The sequence below is a fragment of the Sinocyclocheilus grahami genome, unplaced genomic scaffold (assembly GCF_001515645.1).
Source record: "Sinocyclocheilus grahami isolate Dianchi unplaced genomic scaffold, SAMN03320097.WGS_v1.1 scaffold1041.1, whole genome shotgun sequence".
Lineage (NCBI taxonomy): Eukaryota > Metazoa > Chordata > Actinopteri > Cypriniformes > Cyprinidae > Sinocyclocheilus > Sinocyclocheilus grahami.
In genome coordinates this window covers 500,800-522,974 of record NW_015506220.1, presented here as the reverse complement: position 1 = coordinate 522,974, position 22,175 = coordinate 500,800, and the positions used below count along the sequence as shown (strand labels likewise).

At 37.6% G+C, this 22,175-nt stretch overlaps 1 protein-coding gene across 4 annotated transcripts in view; it reads right to left on the bottom strand.

Moving 5' to 3' along the window:
- Window positions 1–12,293: 12,293 nt before the first annotated feature.
- LOC107566023 (gastrula zinc finger protein XlCGF8.2DB-like) overlaps window positions 12,294–22,175 on the bottom strand; it is an 18,489-nt gene continuing 8,607 nt past the window's right edge. The window contains exons 1-4 of one of the 4 annotated variants that reach the window (XM_016251386.1): window positions 21,875–21,920; window positions 19,823–19,968; window positions 13,183–14,485; window positions 12,294–12,452 (exon numbers count right to left, since the gene is read on the bottom strand). In XM_016251386.1, the coding sequence (XP_016106872.1) occupies window positions 12,344–12,452; window positions 13,183–14,485; window positions 19,823–19,907 (1,497 nt within the window). In that variant the 5' untranslated portion in view covers window positions 19,908–19,968; window positions 21,875–21,920 and the 3' untranslated portion in view covers window positions 12,294–12,343. Of the gene's footprint in view, window positions 12,453–13,005; window positions 14,486–19,822; window positions 19,969–21,490; window positions 21,514–21,874; window positions 21,921–22,175 lie in introns of those variants that run through there. The other 3 variants (XM_016251387.1, XM_016251384.1, XM_016251388.1) reach the window with 3 other exon arrangements.

Sequence of the window (22,175 nt, the reverse complement as noted above, 5' to 3'; positions counted from 1 at the left end):
CGCCCTGATCACTTTAGCCCTGATATGTTGTGGCACTATCGCGCATTCTGTAATGATATGACATTAGCGATTTTTTGCAAACATTTCTTTGAGTAACATGACCGTAAATATGATCTCACGATTGAAAGTAAGATAAAACAAATGATTACTTTTCGTTAAAATCTTTATTAATGCCCAAAAATGCTTACATTTATGTGTCTTTTTGTTCGCTCGGGCAGCCATGTTGCAGCTGAAGCCGGTTTACGCTGAGATAATTCATACCCCTTCGTTTGAAGTGTGGTCCCGAAAAATCTTCGTTTGAAGGGCTGTCTGGCCTTTCCCCTTCCCCTACCCCTCCAACCAAAAGAGAGTCGAGACATCCCTACCCCTTCACGTGAACACGCGAAACGGAGGGGTAGGGGAAAGGGGAAGGGCTAAGGGGTAGAATTGGGATTGGGCCTTACTCACACTACAAAGGCACAACTACACTCAAATCTCTGGTTGGAATTTCCCCGGATGGGAACATGACTTTTGTGAGCAGTCTTTAACACAGGAAGCATCTCTGATAAAGAGATCACTAAGGGTCCACTGTTTGAGTGAACGTTTAACCTGATAACCCGCACCTGGACGCCGGCGCACTGAACGCTTTTTGTTTGCACGTGTCAATGTTTACGAATAGATTAAATAAAAAGGGACATAATTAATCTCGACAAACTATATATCATTCTAAAGATCTATCGACGATAGAGCGCTGTTTTTCAATGGAAAGCTTATAAGGAATGTATTCGCTAAATTTGTGTAAGCAGTACACATCAAAACCCGCACCTGGACGCCGGCGCACTGAACGCTCTTTGTTTGCACATGTCAATGTTTACGAATATATTAATTATGTCCCTTTTCATTTAATCTCGACAAACTATATATCATTCTAAAGATCGATAGACGATAGATCGCTGTTTTTCAATGGAAAGCTTATAAAGAATGTATTTGCTCAATTTGTGTAAGCAGTACACATCAAAACATGCATAATCAAAATGCAGTACGTTCCAGATTCATCGTAATAACGAGTCATAAACGCATCCACTGCTGTAAATCCCGGTTTAGTTAGAAAGGTAAGGGTCCACTGAACAACATCCCATAGAGCACCTTTAGTCCAACGAAACAATAACGCTGTAATATGGATGGTTATTCCTTTGTTTACGTCTCATTTCTTCGGGGAGAGTTATTGTTTGTATCCGTTATGGAATAACTTGCGCTCAAAAAACTGCATTTTGGTAATAAAAACAACACGGTTTTGAAGCATACAGTGTCACAAACAGAATGAGACCATCCACTAAAAAAAACCGCCATGGTTTTGTAGCATACAGTGTCATAAACAGAATGAGAAAAGTAAAAAAAAAAGTAAAAGATATGTGGAATCTTGTTTATTTGAATTCTGGCGCTCTCTCGTGACGCACCTGGGGGCGTAACTTGGCGATCGGCTTTTTGCATAAATAATTTTTTTTTTTCCTTATTCAACATTTTTCATGTGTGTATTGTGGGGAATGTGGCTGTATCTGCATGATTACCATCTGTATGAGCGCACATCAGCGTGTGATTACTGTCTGTATGACAGCTATCAGTGTGAATGCTGTCTATATGAACGGCCATAAGAGTGTGACGACTGAATATATGGCCGGCCATCAGTGTGTTATTACTGACTGTATGACCAGCAATCAGTGTGAATGCTGTATGTCTGGCAATCAGAGTATGTACTTGACATACAAAGCTAATTCTTTTTTTTTATTATTACTCAAAAATGATTCTTATTGTATTTCTCTAGTGCTCAAATAAATCACTTATACAATGTCTAAGATTCAGTCTATTATTTTATAATTGAAAAAGTATGCAGTGGTATGTATAATGACTAAAATAGTTTGTAGAACCCTTACATTTGTAAGGGTTACATTTGGTGGCTATTTTTTTTCAAACGGGGTGGCGGGACTAGACATAGTCTCCGAAAAAAGAGAAAGGCAAGGCAGGCAGCTACCACTAGGTGGCAGTCGCAGTACAGAGCTGGCAGACTTCAACTTTATCTAGTTGGGGGGGAAAAACAATTAAACTTTTTTTTTAGTTGTATCAGGCTTGTTATGTATTATTATATGAATTAGCTTTTGTCTTTTTCAGTTACTTTATCATATTTACCATGTAAATAGAGTAGTCACGTCACGCGACTCATGCCCCCGAGATCGGAGTTTAATCTAGTTTTTGAGCAGTCGAGATACACAAAGTTAACGTCATGGGACAATCAGTTCCAACAACGACTTCAACTGCTGTAAGTACAAGATGGTGCCATATTTTATCAACGCTCAGTGTTGTTTTTTTTGTCATTTGTAGCAGTACTATCATAGTAGGGAATGCAGCCTAATTTAAATTGATGAGGAATTTTATACAGCGAATTTTCCACATATTCCATGAAAGAAAATAGGCCTAGTAGGATCAGGAGGAAAACTACAGTGGTGGCCAGAATGATTAGAACAGTAGTATTTTCAGCAGCTAAAAATGATTTTAAGTTAGTTATTTCGGTAACACTATGTATAATGACTAAAATAGTTTACTGACATGACACCTTCATAATCATGACGTGACACCTTCATAATCATGACATGACACATGTCATGAATACGAAGGAGGTTTTATGCATGTTTATGACAACTGTCATTAAGTGTCATTCGCTCAGTTGTGTCATTTTTAATGCAAATATGACATTATTTGACCTAACCCTACCCCTACCCCTAACCATAGCCCATAACAGACATCTCAAACAATGTCATCTTTGCATTAAAAATTACATAACTGAGCGAATTACACTTAATGACAGTTGCATAAAAAACCTTCAAATTCATGACGTGTCATGTCATGATTATGAAGGTGTCATGTCAGTCTTATGCACACCCCTTCAAGTAAAGTGTAACCGTTATTTCTATATTTTGCTGTAGTGTGTCAGTAGGAAATATCAGTTTACATTTCCAAACATTCATTTTGCCACTAATTGTAATAATCCAGTGAGATTTTTGTTTGCTCCAACACAGAGATCTGATCTGATCATCATCAGTCTGTCTGGAATAACATGAAGAAACAGAACAAACTGAGACAGACTCAATCCAGAAGAACTGTGGCAACGTCTCCAATGCTACCTGCAAAGCTACAGTACTGTTAAAAGTTGTAGGCGCTTGTGTAAAAATGCTGTAAAATGAGGATGCTGTCAAAAATAATGTCATAAATAGATTTTCTTTATCAATTAACTTCTATTTACTAAATTAAATCAACATTTGGTGTGAGCATCCTTTGTGTTTAAAGCAGCTTTTGCCCTCGGTGCACTTGAGCAGAGTTTCTCAGGTAGCTTTGCAGGAGGTTTCTTGAAGCGTCTCGGAGACACAGTTCTTCTGGATTGAGTCTGTCTCAGTTTGTTCCGTTTCTTCATGTTATTCCAGACAGACTGATGATGATCAGCTCAGATGGTGCGTTCAAGTCATGTCGGATAGATCGTATTTACGAGTTGAACGCACATAAACACCACCACAAAGTCGTTATTACGAGTGGGAAACTCGAAATTTTCTTTAAGCCCCGAGTTTCCGAGTTGGGGACGTGTGAGTGAGAAAACGTGTCGGATGCAATGGACGCATCCAAAGAAGTCAGGTTCAGACTATGTTTCACTGGAAATTGGGCAGTCCATTAACAGAAAAAATTACTGTCCCAAATGTTTTTCCAGTCATGGTTGGATCTTTGGAAAAAGGTGTTCTGTTTGTTGAAAGCATGAAAGACTTTGGTTATGAACTTGACACATGTAGTACTGTTCATGTTTCTCACTCTGTTAGTGTGTTCGGTCAGACTTTTCAAACTGGTTGTGTACTTGCTTTAAACCGTGACTTAAGAGAAGAGCGTCTCTTTGGTGAAGTTTTACACATAGTTCCACAATGTGAAAAAGAAATTGTTTTAGTTTTTCTTAGAGTTTTATCGCAAATGTATTTTCACCCACACTTATATGCTTATGCAGTCCAAAGAACAAATGAATACAAAGTGATTAATTTGAGCAATGCTGCTGATGTAAAACCACTTCACATGATTTCCTACAAAGAAAACCTTTTTGTAAATCCAAGATATAAAATTGTTTAAAAATGTCTTTATGAAATTCAAATGACATGTGAATGTTGACTTTGTGAAAATGTAGCAGTCAAGTTTTAATAAATATATATTTTTTAAAAAGTGCTTTTTTTTTATATTGCATTCATTTTAACTGGTCAAAAATAGCACATTTCAAGAACACAAATTGTGTGATTTATGACACATTAGTGTGTTAAATATTTTAACACTCCCTGTGTTAAGAAGAATAACACACTGGTTGAGTTAAAAGTAACACAAAATGTGTTGTCCTTAACTAGACACACAGGTGTGTTAAGATATAACAGGTTGTGTTGTTTTTAACACATCCTTTTTAAGAGTGTAGATATGCAGCATCTGTACTGATGGTAAATTTGTTAAAATTATAAATTTTTTGTAATGTAAAATAAAACTATATGTTACATATACAAAATATTATATTATTGTATAATTACCAAAGAACATATAATGATTCAGTTTACATCACCTTCATAAATTGAATCAAAACAGAAAAAAGCAAAAACACAATGACGCACATTCTTTATTCATCATTTTGTAGATGTAAAGTAAAAATAATCGTTGAATTTTATGGAGAAAAAAAAGTACAATCGCCATATTGTTCCGAGCAAAGTGACTTGAACGCACCTGACGTCATTATTGCAACTTATCAACTCGTAAGTATGAACGTCCCAGGAGGACTTGAACGCAGCAAGATCTCTGTGTGGAGCACAAACATCTCACTGCATTATTGCAATTAATTGCTAAATGAATGTTTGGAAATGTAAACTGATATTTCCTACTGACACACTACAGCAAAAGATCGAAATAACTAACTTAAACCCATTTTTAGCTGCTGAAAATACTACTGTTCTAATAATTTTGGCCACCACTGTATAACAATTATACACCTTAACATGGTTTTAAACTTGGCTTAGGGTAAAAGTTTACTGAAATGCATTGTGTACACCGTAGAGAGTATGGCTCAGGCTCTTGTAAGTGCCATATCTAGGGAGATGTCAGCAGGACACAACACCCCTGTCAGGCCTCCACGTGCCTCTCTCAGCACTATTACTCCCTCTAGCAACAGCACAGTCCAGCCTTTGAACACCATCACTGAAACTTCTGCCAGAGTGAACCAGGCGTTAAAGAGGTACAATTATAACAAATTATTTAAAGTTCTGTTCATGTTTTGTACAATTTTGACAATATAACCTTAGAATTATAGTGTAATACCACTCATTCTGTACTCAATGCCACTTGTGAATGCCACTTTATACTTCTGAATGCTGTTATTTACTTGCATTTTCTTAGACAGTTTCCAAACATGTTTTGTTCAAAACTGAGGCGAAGAGAGGAAAGGGGCGGTTTACCCAGGCAGCGCCGCCTATCGAATTTACAGACCTCACAGTTTGTGTTCTTCCTTCACCCACAACCCTAACTGGCTCAGGCAGGGTTAGGGAAAAAAGTGGAAAAAACCATAGCAGAGGACTGCAAACTAAGTGCTTACATGGCTGATGATTTGGTATATTTGTGTTTTTGTGCATTCAAAAAGCTATATGCAATGTTGCAATTCTTTTTATTACCTGGTGTACATTTGAAATCTTATGTTTGACTTTTCATGTATTACCCATTTTTAGATAGTAACACTTATGGAGGAAGAGTTCCCCAAACTTCGTCCTCTTCAAGGACGTTGGATGTTATATAAAGCAACTGGTAAATATGGGGATTTTGAGCTTGTTTGAAGAGCTCAGTTCACTTCAGGTAAGATTATCTGCCAATTAGGATCCATTCATTATCTACATACAAATTCTGTTGTAGGAGGAAGTGGCCAGAGAAGAATGACCCTAATCTCCATGGACACAGAGGATTACTCTGGTCGGCAAATCCGGTCTGTCTCAAACTGTGGCAAAAATGTCCTTTTTTTGGTGCCCCTTCAGGCGGAGATGGACACCCAGCCTCTTCCCTACAATTCAGCTGAATTTGCAAAGATGCCAAAGGTGCCCTGTGTCACCTGTAATACTACCATGCCACTGCAAATGTTGGCATTACATGCTGAGGAGTGCAAACAAAATTCAAATGTGAGTTGTGTATACATCTGCCTTAATTGTGAGTTTTGACATTTGAACGATATGTGCACTAGAGGTCTACACGGAGGACCCGGGATCCGTACAGTTTCGGGGCTATATTTTAAATGGTCAGCCGGGTCCGGGTCGATTATTTTTTAAATAATATTATGAATGAACCGTCTTGTTGTTATATCTCAAATTTTTGCTCAGAGAGCACAGAGATGATAGCAAATAAGTAAAGCTAACGTCAGCAACCATGGCACTGGACGAGCAAACGTTATTATAATCCAAATGGGCAAACAGTCTACAAAATAATAAAAAAACCCAAGCGACATCATCAGAAGCAGGGTGGGCAGAGTTAATGCACACACACGGTGATAATGGATACCTTCATGAGTGATATGAGTTATTTTTGATTATTTTTTAAATAATATTATGAATGAACCGTCTTGTTGTTATATCTCAAATTTTTGCTCAGAGAGCACAGAGATGATAGCAAATAAGTAAAGCTAACGTCAGCAACCATGGCACTGGACGAGCAAACGTTATTATAATCCAAATGGGCAAACAGTCTACATTATTATGCAAGTTGACTCGAGATACAAAAAATGCAAAACTGCAAAGTCTCATTTGTCATCCGTCACCATGACAGCAAGTGGACTTTTGAAACTGGAATAATGAGTGGATTACGCATTTCAATTGGCAAGAGAGGAATAACACGGATGGAACTTTCTTGGCAAGGAGGATTGTGTGCATTAGGGATGGGCGTATCGATCCAAAGTATCAATATATCGATACTGATGCGAGTATCGAAAGTATCGATACTCAAACAAAAAATATCGATACTAAGGTGTGTTTTATTTACCAGTGATTTTGTTTAACAAAAAAAATAATAATGCGTACAATATGCATTGAAGTGGACGAATAACCTTTGTTAGAAAGTAATTATGTAGGATAGAACTATTTTCCTGCTCATCTAAACACGCAAATGTTGCAAGACAGAACCAATCCATCAAAGAGAGCGTTCACTCACTTCTGACAGTGCATTCAAACAGGGCTGTGTTTCCCAAAATATCATAAGAAAGCATTAAAGCTTTTGGGAACGGCAGCCCTGAACAATGCTTATCAGAGGACAGAAGGAGAGAGTTATTTCACAATAAACAAACTGAAATTGTAGCCTACATAGTTTGAGCAATTACAGTTATTTAAATTGAATGTTGAAAGATAATACTGATCATGTTCTATTCTGTAATGTTAATAGAAATCATACACTGTCAGAATAAAAAGGTTGCATTTTATGCATGCAACAGCCGGTCACTGGCAGTCCCTTATGATAATGAACCATGGTTTTACTAAAGTGACCGTAGTTCAACTGTAGTATTTGTAGATTTGAATCATGTGTAAACAAAAAACATATTTGAACCATGTGTAAACAAAAATATAACCTAATACGTTACAATTAAGGCATATTGAATGTTAAAATGCGTTTTAAACAAAGTAAAGTGCTTATCATTACCCATTTTACTCTTAATAATTTAATACATTTTCATAATTTAAAAATTTAGTTCAGAAGTATCGAATCGGTATCGATATCGACTATACTGCCTTGAAAAATATCGGTATCGTATCCAAAACAAATGAAGTGGTATTGCCCATCCCTAGTGTGCATCACAGTCAGGTACAAGGGAGAAGGCTTCTTACATTAGGTAAGACAAAACGTTTTCGCAACTTGTTAATAGCAATTTGCTGTGAAATATGTGCCGATCGGGTCCAGTCAGGTCTGTGTCTTCCCGGCCGGGTTCGGGTCCATCTTTCAAATAATTGACGGTCCGCGTCGGTTCTGGGTAGTACATTGTTGACATTTATCGGTTCTGCACGGGCCCGGGTCCAACTTTCAAAATAATAGACGGGTCCGGGTCGGTTCAGTGTAGCACATTACGGGTCTCGTATTTTTTGGACCCGTGTAGACCTCTAATGTGCACGTATCGATCAGGTGATCGCTGCCCAGTAGCCTATGTCTGCATTCACCTCCACTCTTCACTTTGTTCTGGAGTAATCTGGAAATGTTCGCACAAAGAACAATATCATTTAAGTAAAAATGTCCGCAATTCTGAGAGAGAAGGGCTCAAAAAATGAAAAACTTCAAATACAAACAACAGAAGAAAAAAAAACATAAGTTCGTAAACTCCCCAGCTATCAGGTTATTTTACTAAAGCTAATGATGGAGTGGAAGTAACTTCAATCAACTGTTGTTGGAACAGTAAGTGAACCGGGCACATGGAAAAAAACAGCGTCGTCTACACAGATTTTAGGATAGTTTAATTATTAACTGGATGCATATTGTTTTTGTGTTTGAACAAACTCTATATATTCATCTAAGGATTGGGAGATAATCCGGTAGAAATATATCAATCGTTTTGCACGTCAAGATGTAGGCTAAGCTTATCATTTAAACACGTTTTAAGCAGGGTTTTAAAACAAATGGATTAAACTGTTAATGAACATTAACCAGTGGGTCAGAATTAATTCTACTAAATGCGTGCATTAAGACCGTTTCAGCCTGAGTCGCGTGGCGTGCACCTGCTCGTATTGCCACTGACTAAACTTTTCATTCCTTGTGCTTAAACGTTTAAATACACAGTTATGTGTCAAAAATTCTCATCTTTGCGAGTATCCTCGTAAACACAGTTATTTGTGTCTTAAATTAATGTTAATAGTTAAAGATAAAGCATGTGTAGTGTTAGGCTATATGAGATCCTGGATTAGCCTCTATGATGAGATTTTAAAAGGATAGTTCACCCAAAAATGAAGATAGCATGCCATCATATACTTAAACTCAAATTGTTCTAAACCTCTATGAATTTCTTTGTTCTCCTCAACATAAAAGAAGATATTTTGAAAAATGATTGCAACCCGTTTCTGGTCCCCATTGCCTCCAATAGTGTATTTTTTTCAGATATGGACGTCATGGGGGCCCAGCAACTGTCTGATTACCAGTATTGTTCCAAATTTATTATTTTGCATTCAACAGCAGAATGAACCTCATACAGGTTTAGAATAACAACAGCATTTTCATTTTTGGGTGAACTATTCCTCTAAAGCAGCCTAATATTACTTCCTCTACAGTCAAAAATCTGGGTGTTATATTAGACAGTACCTTGTATTTTGAAAATCGTAAATCCTATGTTACAAAAACAGCATTCTTCCATCTTAGAAACATTGCCAAGCTACGAAACATGTTACCTGTTTCTGATGCAGAAAAGCTAGTTCATGCGTTCATGACCTCTAGACTGGACTATTGTAATGCACTGCTAGCTGGTTGTCCTGCATCTTCAATAAACAAGCTACAGATAGTCCAAAATGTAGCGGCTAGAGTCCTTACCAGGTCAAGAAAATATGATCATATTACGCCAATTTTACAGTCTCTGCACTGGCTACCTGTTAAGTTCCGTATCAGTTACAAAATATTATTACTTGCCTATAAGGCCCTTAATGGGTTAGCTCCTGCATACCTAACTAGTCTTCTACCACGCTACAATCCATCACGCTCCCTAAGGTCGCAAAATTCTGGATTTTTGGTAGTACCTAGGATAGCAAAGTCCACTAAAGGTCCCCTGCAGTAAGTCATAGCCCTTATGCCCAGTGCAGTCTTAATGCGGCCCTGCTTGAGAGCCAGGCTGATGAGGAGGCAGATGAGGAGGCAAGAGTTGGCATTCCTGCAGTCGGAAGCTGAAGAAAGCAGACGGCAGCAGAGGGACTTGCAGACTTTGTTTTATATATCTTCTATTTTTTTTTTAAGTCGTACTTGTTTGTCAAAGTTTATTTTACACAATTACTTTTACTCGATATCACGTGCCTTTCCAAGTGCTCGATATTTTCATGGTTATTTTAATACTTATGGTACGGTTCGAAGTGCTGGCTCGATGTGAAAAAATTTTAACTTATGCCATGACATATAAAAGCTAAAAAGCAAGACGGTAGCCTTTTTTCTACATTCACTGACACATTTTTGTGCATAATATTGATGTATTTGAAATGTCAAGAGTACTTCTGAGTTTTAAACGGTACACTCTCAAGTGTCAGGTTTCTGATGATATGTTGGTTTTATATGTGTAGTCACAAGCACACATTAGCAGTACCCATAACAGAATCATTTAAATCCGGAGCATGCATGCTGCAGCAGTGATACTTTTTATTTAATACAATGTAAAACAGGTGTAAACATGCCTTTTTTTGTTATTTATAATGCTGAGGGATGAAATGAGAGTTGAACGAGATTTAAGCAACTTTTGCTTGTGGATGAATATTTTTGCACATAAAATAAAGAAAATATGTCTGCATTCATACTTCACACATTCAGGCTATAGAGTACGTAGTATTTTAGCACCCGTTAAGTACCTATTCAGAGAGTATGTGGTTTTGGACACAGCCAGTGGGCCTGACCCTGATTCCCCTCCAAAACAGATGTTAGAACAAGCTCATTCCCCAAAATGGTTTATCAGTAGGCGCGTTTCCATTACCCTTCAAATTACGCAAATTGAAATTGCGAATTGAATTGTGTTTATTCCAGAATCCAGCCGTGCCACGCACGTTTCTGAAGCTGCTCTCTGTGCTGTTTCTGTAAAGATACACGCATACGCCTCCTTTGAATAAATATAGCCAAAATCCCACCAAAATCCGTTGCCATGACTTATCGCGGGAGGCAAAAGGTTACGTTGTAGTCGCATGACATTGGTTAATGGAAACGCCGTCATTTCGCAATACTTTTTTATCGACATTTATAAAATATCGCCAAAGTTTTGCGCAAATCTGAAATGGAAACGCGCCTATATAGAAGAACAAAAACACTTTTATTGTTGTTCTGCACCACTTGGGGTGATCACATCCTGAGCAAATGGTCATCAGTTGTAGAATGGGAATTGGTGAGGGACCCCAAGAACAATCTCAGACAATGGGGTGTCTCAACTTTATTAACATAAATTGTAAACTGTCACCAGAAAAAAAGGTTTGAAATTAATAATTTTGGGGTTCATTCTAACTCCAATTAACACAAGGTGCTACATTTACTTCATCACTGCTATGCTGCAATAAACTTCAAGATCTTCAACATTGTCATTTTTTTCCTACAGGACCAACAGACACTTTTGACTGTGTAAGGTATGAACCACAGCTTACACAGCTTCTTCCTACCAGAAGAAACAAGAGACCAAACATCAGCAACGTCAGTAGACGAGGGAGACACATTCCCATCTACACCTGGTGTTATAATCTGTCTCTTTTGTCCACTATGAGAATATTTTGTGTGCGCAAATTGTTCTCTTCCATATCAGTATTCAATGTGCATTTACGAGAGTCCCACGATGCATGCTCGTGAAAAAAATATTCTTGTAGCTTCATAAAATTAAGGTTGAACCACTGATGTCACATGGACTATTTTAACAATGTCCTTACTACCGTTCTGGGACTTGAACATGGTAGTTCTGTTACTGTCTCTGCAGGGTCAGAAAGCTTTTGGATTTCATCAAAAATATAATAAAACAGGAACAAAAACTTTGACTTTAAATTTATTTGTTTACAAAACATTTGTCACCAAAATGCCTGCATCCACTGTTCCCTTAATGCCAGATTCTTTGGGAAGCTGAACAATGTTATCTTTACCTCACAACCAAAAACACACTTCTTTGGAGACATTGTTGATTTTGTAGTCTAAAAACAAAATGACCAGTCCTTCTTGAGCAAGTCCTGTAACTTCTGTAAGCTGAATGAAGCATGTTGATGGGCTGCTCTAGCTCTTGCTGTGGTTGATCTGTGCGTGCATACAAGGAATTCTGCCGTTTATGATGTCATACAGGGCCATACTACTTCCAAAACTTATACGAACCCTGAAGGAGTGTATTTGGCACAGAAATACTGTCATACATCTAACTCATTTTTTGAAACTTTGACCATGTTTAGCATGAGAATCCATCTCTTTAACAGTGTAAATAAGTCCCCTTTAATGTAACTCACAATAATAAAACAAGTCTGATTACACTAATAACGTGTTTGTTATTGAATACATTAAGATCAGAACACAGCTTATTTAATAATCAATACATAAATCCAGATATAAATCAAAGACTTGAAAACAAATTACTCTTGACGTTGACAGCAATAGCCTAGTGGTTAGAGCACCAACATAGTGCAACTGCGCCTCCAGCAACCCAAGTTTGATTTCCGACTTGAGGTTCTTCGTCGATTCCTTTTCCCTCTCCACCCCATGCTTTCCTGTCAAAAAAAATCTCTACAGTCCTAATAAAGCCACAAAAAAGCCAAATTTTCAGCCAAAACCGGTAAACTTTTTATGCGTTTTGCCTGTTCGTTTACACGACAACGGCGCTTTGGAGACTGAAAACTGAAAAAAAAAATTTGAAAACGGGTTTTAAAGCGCAAGTTTTTGAAAATGCCACCGTTGTCGTTTGAAAATGGCAACGTCATGCACGTGCGTAGTACATGTTAGGCATGTAGACATGCGCAGTTCGTGTCGATTTTAAAGGCAAGCGCGAACAAACATATACAACAATGGCGGAGTACATGGTACTGTTGTTGCTGCTCAAGAATTTGCTAACGCTTCTTCAGCAAAGTGTGGATTTACTTCACCAATATTACAACCAACAGCAGAGACGCATAATATAAAACATATAACCGTCACTTCCCTACAGGTACTGTTTACTAACAAGGTGACAGCACCAACTACTGGCCTGGCATATGTAATACAGCGTTTTTGGCTGTTTTTGCAGATATGTGTAAACGCGAATCGTTTTGAAAACGTTGTCGTGTATACGTGAAACTTTTTAAAAACGCAAAAAACTTTTACCATTTTTGACTACATCATTGTCGTGTAAACGTTCAAACAAAGCAAACCGTAGGCTACAAGTCTTTCTACAGTGATGGCACATGAAAGGCTTCTCTCCAGTGTGACATGATTCATACAATGTTTTCGGTCTATGAAACTCACTCCACATTGATGACACAAACAGTCATCGGAGCAGGGCAGGTGTATGGCTTTTCTCCAGTGTGACTTCTCATGTGGGATTTAAGGTGTTCCTTTTGGGAGAAATTTTTTCCACACTGGGTGCATGTGAAAGGCTTCTCTCCAGAGTGAATTCTCGCGTGGACTTTAAGGCTTCCTTTATCAATGAAACTCTTTCCACACTGTTGGCAGGTGTGAGGCTTCTCTCCAGTGTGAATTCGCATGTGGCGATTAACTGCTGCACTATATTTAAAACTTTTTCCACATTGAGTGCAGATGTAAGGTTTTTCTTCAGTGTGAACTCTCATATGGCTTTCAAGACAAGATTTTCGAATGAAAAATTTCCCACACTGTTGGCATGTAAAAACGTTCTCGCTATTGTGAATTTTTATGTGGACTTTAAGACTTCCATTTTGAGTGAAACTTTTCCCACATTGTTGGCAGGTGAAAGGGCTCTCTCCAGTGTGAACACTCATGTGGGATTTAATGTGGGTCTTTTGAGAGAAACCTTTTCCACATTGTTGGCAGGTGAAAGGTCTCTCTCCAGTGTGAATTCTCATGTGGGATGTAAGGTAGTGCTTTTGAGTGAAACTTCGTCCACATTGTTGGCATGTGAAAGGCTTTTCTCCAGTATGAATTCTCATGTGAACTCGAAGGTTTCCTTTTTCAGTGAAACTTTGTCCACATTGTTGGCAGGTGTAAGGCTTCTCTCCAGTGTGAGTTCTCATGTGGGGATACATTGCTGCTTTATGTGAAAAACTCTTACCACACTGAGGGCATATGTAAGGCTTCTCTTCAGTGTGAACTCTTGCGTGTACTTTAAGGTGTACTTTTCGAATGAAACTTTTTCCACACTGTTGGCAGGTGAAAGGCTTCTCTCCAGTATGACTTCTCATGTGGACTTTAAGGCTTTCATTTTGAGTATAACCTTTCCCACATTGTTGGCAGGTGAAAGGCTTCTCTCCAGTGTGAACACTCATGTGGAGTTTAAGGCTTTCATTTTGAGTGAAACCTTTCCCACACTGCTGGCAGGTGTAAGGCTTTTCTCCAGTGTGAATTCTCATATGGACATAAAGGTTTCCATGATGTGTAAAACTCTTTCCACACTGAGAGCAGGTGAACTTTCTAGATCCTGTTTTCGGCACTTTTTTTCGCATGGAAATCATTTTAGTCTGTGAGCAACTGAAAGATTTTTCTTCAGTTATGAAATCATGATGCTTCTCATCCCTTAGACTTTTCTCTTTGTTTTCATTCAGGTCTTGACTCTCTTCTTTCAGTGCCATCAGGTCTAAGGTAAAAGAAGACAAAGACAAGTTAACCCTGGTTTAATAGCACAAAGCTAGAGCGACATTTCAACCAGTGGTCAAGGTTGCCAATTGTTCCATACACACTGCTCAAAAAAATTAAGGGAACACTTGAATCTCAATGAATGCAATTTTCAATTTGAAAATTCTTTGAAAATCTTTATTTATACACACTTATTTTTAAGAACAAATATTATGTGACAAATTAATGGAAACCAAAATCATTAACACACCGAGGGCTGAATTCAAAATCGCACCAAAATCGAAAGTAAAAAACTAAAGTTACAGGCTGATCCAACTTGCATGAAGTTCATCACAGCAACTCATAATAGAAGTCAGTAGTGTGTATGGCCCCCACATGCCTATATACACACACTCGCAACATCTGGGCAAGCTCCTGGTGAGATGGAGGATAGAGTCCTGTCGTATCTCCTCCCAGACCTGGATCAGGGCATCAGTGAGATCCTGTAGAATCTGTGGTGCTACTTGGCGGCTTTGGATGCTCTGATACATAATACTTCGGATGCTCTGATAATATCCCAGAGGTTCTCAATTGGATTCAGGTCTGGGGAACGAGAAGTCCAGTAAATGGCATCAATGCCTTCGTCATTTAAAGCCTGTCTACACACTCTAGCCAAACTAGGCCGGACATTATCATGCACCAGGAGGAAACCAGGGCCCACTGCACCAGCATATGGTCGGACAATCAGGGTTTCCACTCTTTCATGAACACCAGATTCAAGGACTTTCTAAAGCACCATTTATTTTATATCAAGCAGCTATCAAATTCACACCCCAGCATATGTAGTGTCATGAAAGACCTTACAGTACTTAACATTTCACTTCCACTTAACATTTCAGAGTAAGAATGTTTTGAATGTGTAGGTTTCATAAATTTAGATCGTTTTGAGCAGTTGTGTTCAAAGGAATTTAATGAAATCCATTGAAGTCAGTACTGATAATACTCAAATACAATTTCTAAAATATTGATAAAATATGCATCAAATAGTTTTTGCTGTAGTTCTTTTACAAAATTTAAATTAGAAAGAATTTCTCAATTTTTAAATTAAACAAAAGGTGGTTAAATGTTGCAATAACATGGTAAAACCTCTTAACATTACAAATTTGCACATTCACTCAAAAGAGTCGTTACTCGTTAATAAATAACCTCGAGTCAAAATAATTTGGTAAATGACTATTTTAAATCCCATTTTTTCATCTTTGATTTAGAAAAATGTAGCTGCTCAAAGCGTCAAAATTCTTTGAAAATATTTCATGAACATTTTAAACCTTGTACATGCGCAAATCTGCAAAAAAATATAAAAGAAAAAAAAACAACAAAAAAAAAAACAGGACTTTCTATTTGCTTTTTAACCGTAAACGCTTTTTACTAAGCTGTGTTTCCAATTTTTCAAGTTTTACATTTTCTCCTTAGCTCCATGTTGCAGTAAGTTTTGGGAGTTAATTTTTAGTCCATCTCCTATCCTGCAGAGACTGACAAAAATTAGCTCCTAAAACTTACTGCCAGATTCTGGAAAATAAATTCATCAAACAGTGGTACAAGAGGATGTGGTGCTGGTCCTTCAAGAGTCACTCTCAACTTATCTGTCACTCTCAAGAGTCACTCTCACTGTTTAATATAAGTTTGGTACAATAGGAAAAAGCAACAAATATACAAAGCTAGGTTTAATTTTTTTTTATTTCCTACATTCTGGTGATCTTATAATAAAGGCAAAAAATGCAGTAAATTTTTTTTAAATACAGTTAGAATGGAAATGTCTGTGACCCATTAAAATAACAAAGAAATACTCAAAATATATTTCACTTAATTAATAGATCAACAAAAGAAAAGTAGTAGCTTATATGTTGAATTTCAGGGTCATTTTGTGACAGAAGGGAAACTGAGATGGCAGAAAGAGACATCCAATCTACTTTCTTTACTTTACAAAAGCACAATGTTTTGTTTTTATTGTGAGTTTACACAAATAAAAGTAGATTCTTTACAATTACCAATGGTGTCTCTGTTTTGGTATGACCATAAATTACGGAGTATTTTTAATTGTTTCTGCTGGTATAAGGAAACCAATCAAGTGATCATGCTGGCGTCTCACGCCCACACAACATGTCAGTAACAGCATATTGTTGAAATGCGACTTAAGTACAAAGCCTATCATTTACATAATAAATAATAGTTTAGCATTCAAATACATCATGAATATGGAAATATTATGGAATAATTGGATTTGTGCCGAATGAGAGAGGTAGGCTAGGTAAGCGCAAAGCTCCATTTTGCAAAAAGTTAAGTGTGCAAGCCTTTCAAAGTATACACCTTTGAACGTGAGAGACGAATTCAGCATATTCTCACTATCTAGTGGACTTTGTTTTCTAGTGTTCAAGTTAAGAATTTGCTGCTCTTCTTCTGCTCTGTATACTGTTGTGGCAGTTATCAAACAGTGTTGCATTACCATGCGCACTCCCTTCTGGATGCCTGTGACTGACTGTATTTATCGTCCATCTGCATGCACCGAACCATGACAGACCAGAGGCCTGTTTCATAAAAGACGCCAAGAAAAGCTGGGATTAAAATCCAAAACCTGACTTGAAATAGCCTAACAAATTAATAGGGGCTAAAGCGGTTCCATAAATGACATTTAAGTTCATGCAATCTCACTAATTTGACCAGGTTCAGTGAATTAAGAAAATTTGATATGTACGTTTATTCTCAAGCAGCCCTTAATGTCGATCACAGATCAAATCAATCCACCACGGCAAACAGTGAATATGTTTGTGCCGTTTAATGCATTTGAGACATGTTTTCCTTAATGCATAACTGACAGGTATATTCACAGGTATATTCTACATGTGTAAAAAAAAATGTTCGAAAGTCATGCAAAATATATTAATTTTGCTGTCAGGAGTGGGCGAGGTTTACGCGAGTGAAGAAGAGCTGCTGAGTGCATGCGCGTTAGACAGGGCGGGGGGAGGGGTTTAGACTACAAATGAGTAGTTAATCACTTACCCTTTAGTTTTCTTTATGCAATATAGAGGAAAAAATAGATTTTGTTTGATACTGTTGCATTATCAAGTGATAGAAATTAATGTTTTTGACTGTTTTCTTTTAGGAAGCAAATATTCCTTGCTGAGAAATCCAGCATTGCTGGTCACCAGGGGCCGTTCGCGAAAGTCATTGATTCAATGATTAATTTATAAATACAGCCACTTGCTTAGTTACTGAATGAACAAATGACTCGATGACTCACGCTTTAAGACAGTGACTCACCACCACCTACTGGCGGTTTTAGTATTTAAAAGAATCACTTTTCTTTTTATCATCATTGCATATTAAAGGGGTCATATGATGCGATTTCAAGTTTTCCTTTCTCTTTGGAGTGTTACAAGCTGATTGTGCATAGATAAGATGCCTGAAGTTGCAAAGACTAAAGTCTCAAAACCAAAGAGATATTCTTTATCAAAGTTAAGACTCTGCCACGCCCCCCTAAAATGGCTCGTTCTAACACGCCCCCACATATCTACCTCACTATGTGGAAATATTTGCATAATGCCGCCCAAATGTTCACGCAAAGAAAGAAGGCGTGGTTTCAGTAACCGCTGTTAGTGTTGAAGCAGCCATGTCAGGGAGACGCTGTGTGTTTCTAGGCGAAAGCAAAAGCACTTTATTTGGCCTTCCGAAAGTAGATGCATTTAGGAATCTTTAAGATTACTTACAACAGAACAGCAATGCATTTTATGGACGACCGTTTCGTGAACCTAGGAGAGGAGGTAATTCTGACTTTGCTATGACAATCTGGCGCTTCTGAATCAGCTACTGTTTTGTTATTAGTTTAAGTATTTGCTATTGACTGTTCAAATGCGGAGTTTTGCACATTGTGTGTGTGTGTGTGTGTGCGAGCGAGCGCACGAGAGAGAGAGAGAGAGCACGAGACATCACAGTGTAGTCAGCTGTCTTAACCTTGGCTTGTGTACTGCAAACACATTCATCACTGTGTCTGTCACGAGACTCTGTTCCCCTTTCGGGCTCTGTCTTTACATTTATTTTGAAAGATGACGCTCGCGATTATGGTAAGGGGCGTTACATTTCCAACGAGTGCTTGCGGTGTTCGGCCAATCACAATGCACTGGGTCAGCTGGCCAATCAGAGCAGACTGTGCTTGTCGGAAGGAGGGACTTTGTAGAAAACGAAGCATTTGAAAGAGGCGGGCATAGAGGACCTACAATAATGTACAGTATTTGAAAAATAATATGTTTTTTGAACATTAAAGCGTTTCAACATATTCTGTTACACCAAATACACAAAATAATGATCTTTTAAAAAAGCATCATATGACCCCTTTAATCTATTGAACTTTTTTTTTTTCCAAACATCAATATTCTATTTATAAAGATAAAAAATGCTTTGGAAAGTCGATTTAGGGGGCAAATATCGTCCTTTAATGGAAAAGTTGCAGTCTAAGTGGAAGAGAGGGGGTAGGCCTAAGCAGAAATACCTCAGGGGTCTGGGAACCACTGATGTAGAACATTCTGTCCTGTGCAACAAGTGATTTATTTTATATTTTCAGGTACAGCAGTTAGTTTGAAATAAAAGTTTGTTTAACAGTGGAAATTGAGTCTCACATTATTTAAACATTAATGGTGAAAATTTTCGACTTTATAAAATGATTCTCTCAAGTCTTGACGATCGGCCCCTACTAAACAATAAAGAAAGACATCTTTTTCTTATACATAGTTTAGTAGCCTACTATTCTTTTTGGCAGAATTGATCATTAATCAACTTAATTATTTCCTGGATTTTGTATCACCATAGTCCCTAAATGTATGTACATGCAGGAAATGGGATTCAAATCGAAAACATTTTCCCCCAGTTTGTGTCCCACCCACTTCTCAAACCAAAGTTACACCCTTTGTTATATCTATAACTGAGGGAGAATGTGTCGGCGTTGTCTACGCCGGGCGTAGTTGCGCCTGATCATAGTTTCAGTTGGTGCAACAGGTGTAAATATTTATCGTAAAGCAGGACGTTGCAAAGCTCAGCGTAGGGCTTAAACCCAGCGTTTTTACGTCTAGCTGGTGCAACCGGCCCCAGCACTTTATCAGTTCTAACCAGCATAAACCAACATGGAATTCATGCTGTTAATTCTCGATATTTCAGCATGTTTGGATATTTTAACAATGTCACATGAGGCACTGACTCCATGTCAAATAAAACCATTTCAATTAGGATTCTCATATGACATCCTTCAAAAATATCATTCATTTTAATAAGGATCAAATGACTGACTCCAGCTTTGAGATTGAAAACCAACCTGTTTGTTCCTCAGTATCTTCATGTTTGACTCTGAATGTTTCTTCAATCTTCATGTCTTCACTCTCCTCTTTAATAAACGCCATCTTTATAATAGTGTGTCACGTAGATCTCAGTTGCTTCAGCAGGAGTTTTTCTGTGTTTGTCCTGTTTAAGAGGAGAAGATTTAACAAAGAAAAATTAAATCCAAACAATCTCTAGGTGCGTCTCAATCAGCTCCCTATAGTTCAGTAGCCAGCGCACTGGTAAAGGAGTCAGTCAGAGTGAGAGTTAAAAGCTTTAAATGAGATGATTAGACAAAAACTCTCAACACTAGCACAACAAATGTTTACAATAAACTGATTCAGGATATGGGGAGCAAAATGAAACGCGCCTTTTCTTGTGGATGCTCTTTGCACTAGTCATCACTGTTGCCAACTAATTTTCAGGGGAAGTTGCTAAAGGATGGTCGATTTGTTGCTAAAAGTTGCTAAATGACGTTATTACGTAATCACGATGCAAAAATTACATCAAATCTCAGAAAAAAATAAATTTTTATATGTTAATTTAGATTTGTTTGTAAAATAATATAAAAGTATAAAATAGTTATATAATAAAAAACTTAATACAACATTGAATTATTGAACGCTTACACATTTTTGAAGGATTACAAGTTTTTTTTATTAGCTAGTGAACTAGTAAAACTACACATTCTGACCAATTAGTTTTAAGCTAATTGTTCTTAAACTGTTAAACTGTCAGTTCTTTAACTGAAAAATGAGTGTTTACTATTGTCATTTTGCATTATTGACACACTATTTTTCTAATTAATGCTGTTCAGTTGCTTTGACACAATCTGTATTGTTAAAAGCGCTATATAAATAAAGGTGACTTGACTTAAGCTGTGTATTAGTAGTCAGTATGCTACACTGTGAAAAAGAATTCACAGGTTCTTACCGGCATTTACAAATTACGCATTGTATTTTGTGTTTCGGGTTAAAGGGTTTACAACGGATAATGTCCTGGAAAATAACTACAAGCCTACCTTTTCAATTTTTCTTGATTTTTTTCTTACAGTGTCAACAATCACAGGTACAACGAGGTGTATCATAAATGAACAGTTATTAAATTATCATCATCATCAAATTGAACAATTCCAAATAGCAATAATTTAATTAACGTGATGTGTGTACTGCTAGGCATCTTTGGTTTCCTCTTTTTGTGAAATTTAGATGGAAAATGTGTGCCTTTTATTGTTCGAGCCACTTATCAAAAGTTGCTCTAAGTAGCCAAATAAAATGTTAAAATAGCTAAATGTGTTGCTAGGCGCTTTTGGAAGAAAACGTTGCTAGGGTAGTCTGAAAAGTTGCTAAATTTAGCAACACTGCTAGTCATGGCCCCGGTTCGTGAACTAATCGTTCTTTTGAACCGGTTCTTTTTTTGAGCCAGTTCACCAAAATGGACTGAGTTGTTCAAAACAGTTCGCGTCTTAAGTCAGCGCTGATCCACAATTTACCAAAGCAACTAATTTTCAGACATGCCCGACAGTTCCTCCGACTCTAAATAAACCAATATCCCGGAGTATATGTTAGTCCTGTAACTCCAACAGCACTGAAACTTGCCGTGCGGAGAGAAGCGATGAGCACGAACAGCCGATACTAAGAATGTGTGAATACCGAACATAACTTACTGCTACGAAACACCGAGAACTGTTTCTTTCGGACACATTCGATACCGAGAACCGACGAGGTGGAGACACTGAGAATGCGTGAATCTAGCACGGACTGAACGGGTTCTTTCGGACAACTGATGCTGCGTGAGGCGCGAATTTGGCCAATACTGGAAAATTGAAACGAATTGTTCGAAAGAATCGGTTCGCTGAAAAGAATCGGACTTCCCATAACTACTTTGCACGCACACACACGAGCAAACAAACGTTCATTAATGTTGGATAAAGCATTACAATGTTGTATTCAATAATATGTTAGTAATTTTACACCTCTAGTAAAACCTAAGTATTTGACTTAACAGTTTGTATCGATTTACATCCTTTAAATGCTTAAAACCCACAAACCTTTCTTAAGCCAGCAGCAGGAGCGCTGCGCGGCCTTACGACGTCAAGTCTCGACTTTCAAAATAAAAGTCATGCTCACACAAGTGCTGTCCAAAATCACAAAAATGAATAGAAGTTAACATACAGAAAGGTGTCCAGTGATGTGCAGAAAATAACTACCAATGAAAGAGCGAGTTGCTCATCTAATATGTGCTTTTTCCGTCTAAAAGACAAAACACTGGTGTTTGATTGCAGGAACAATTTATACCAGGGGACTAAAACCAGTGGTGGACGAAGTACACAAATCAAGTACTTGAGTAAA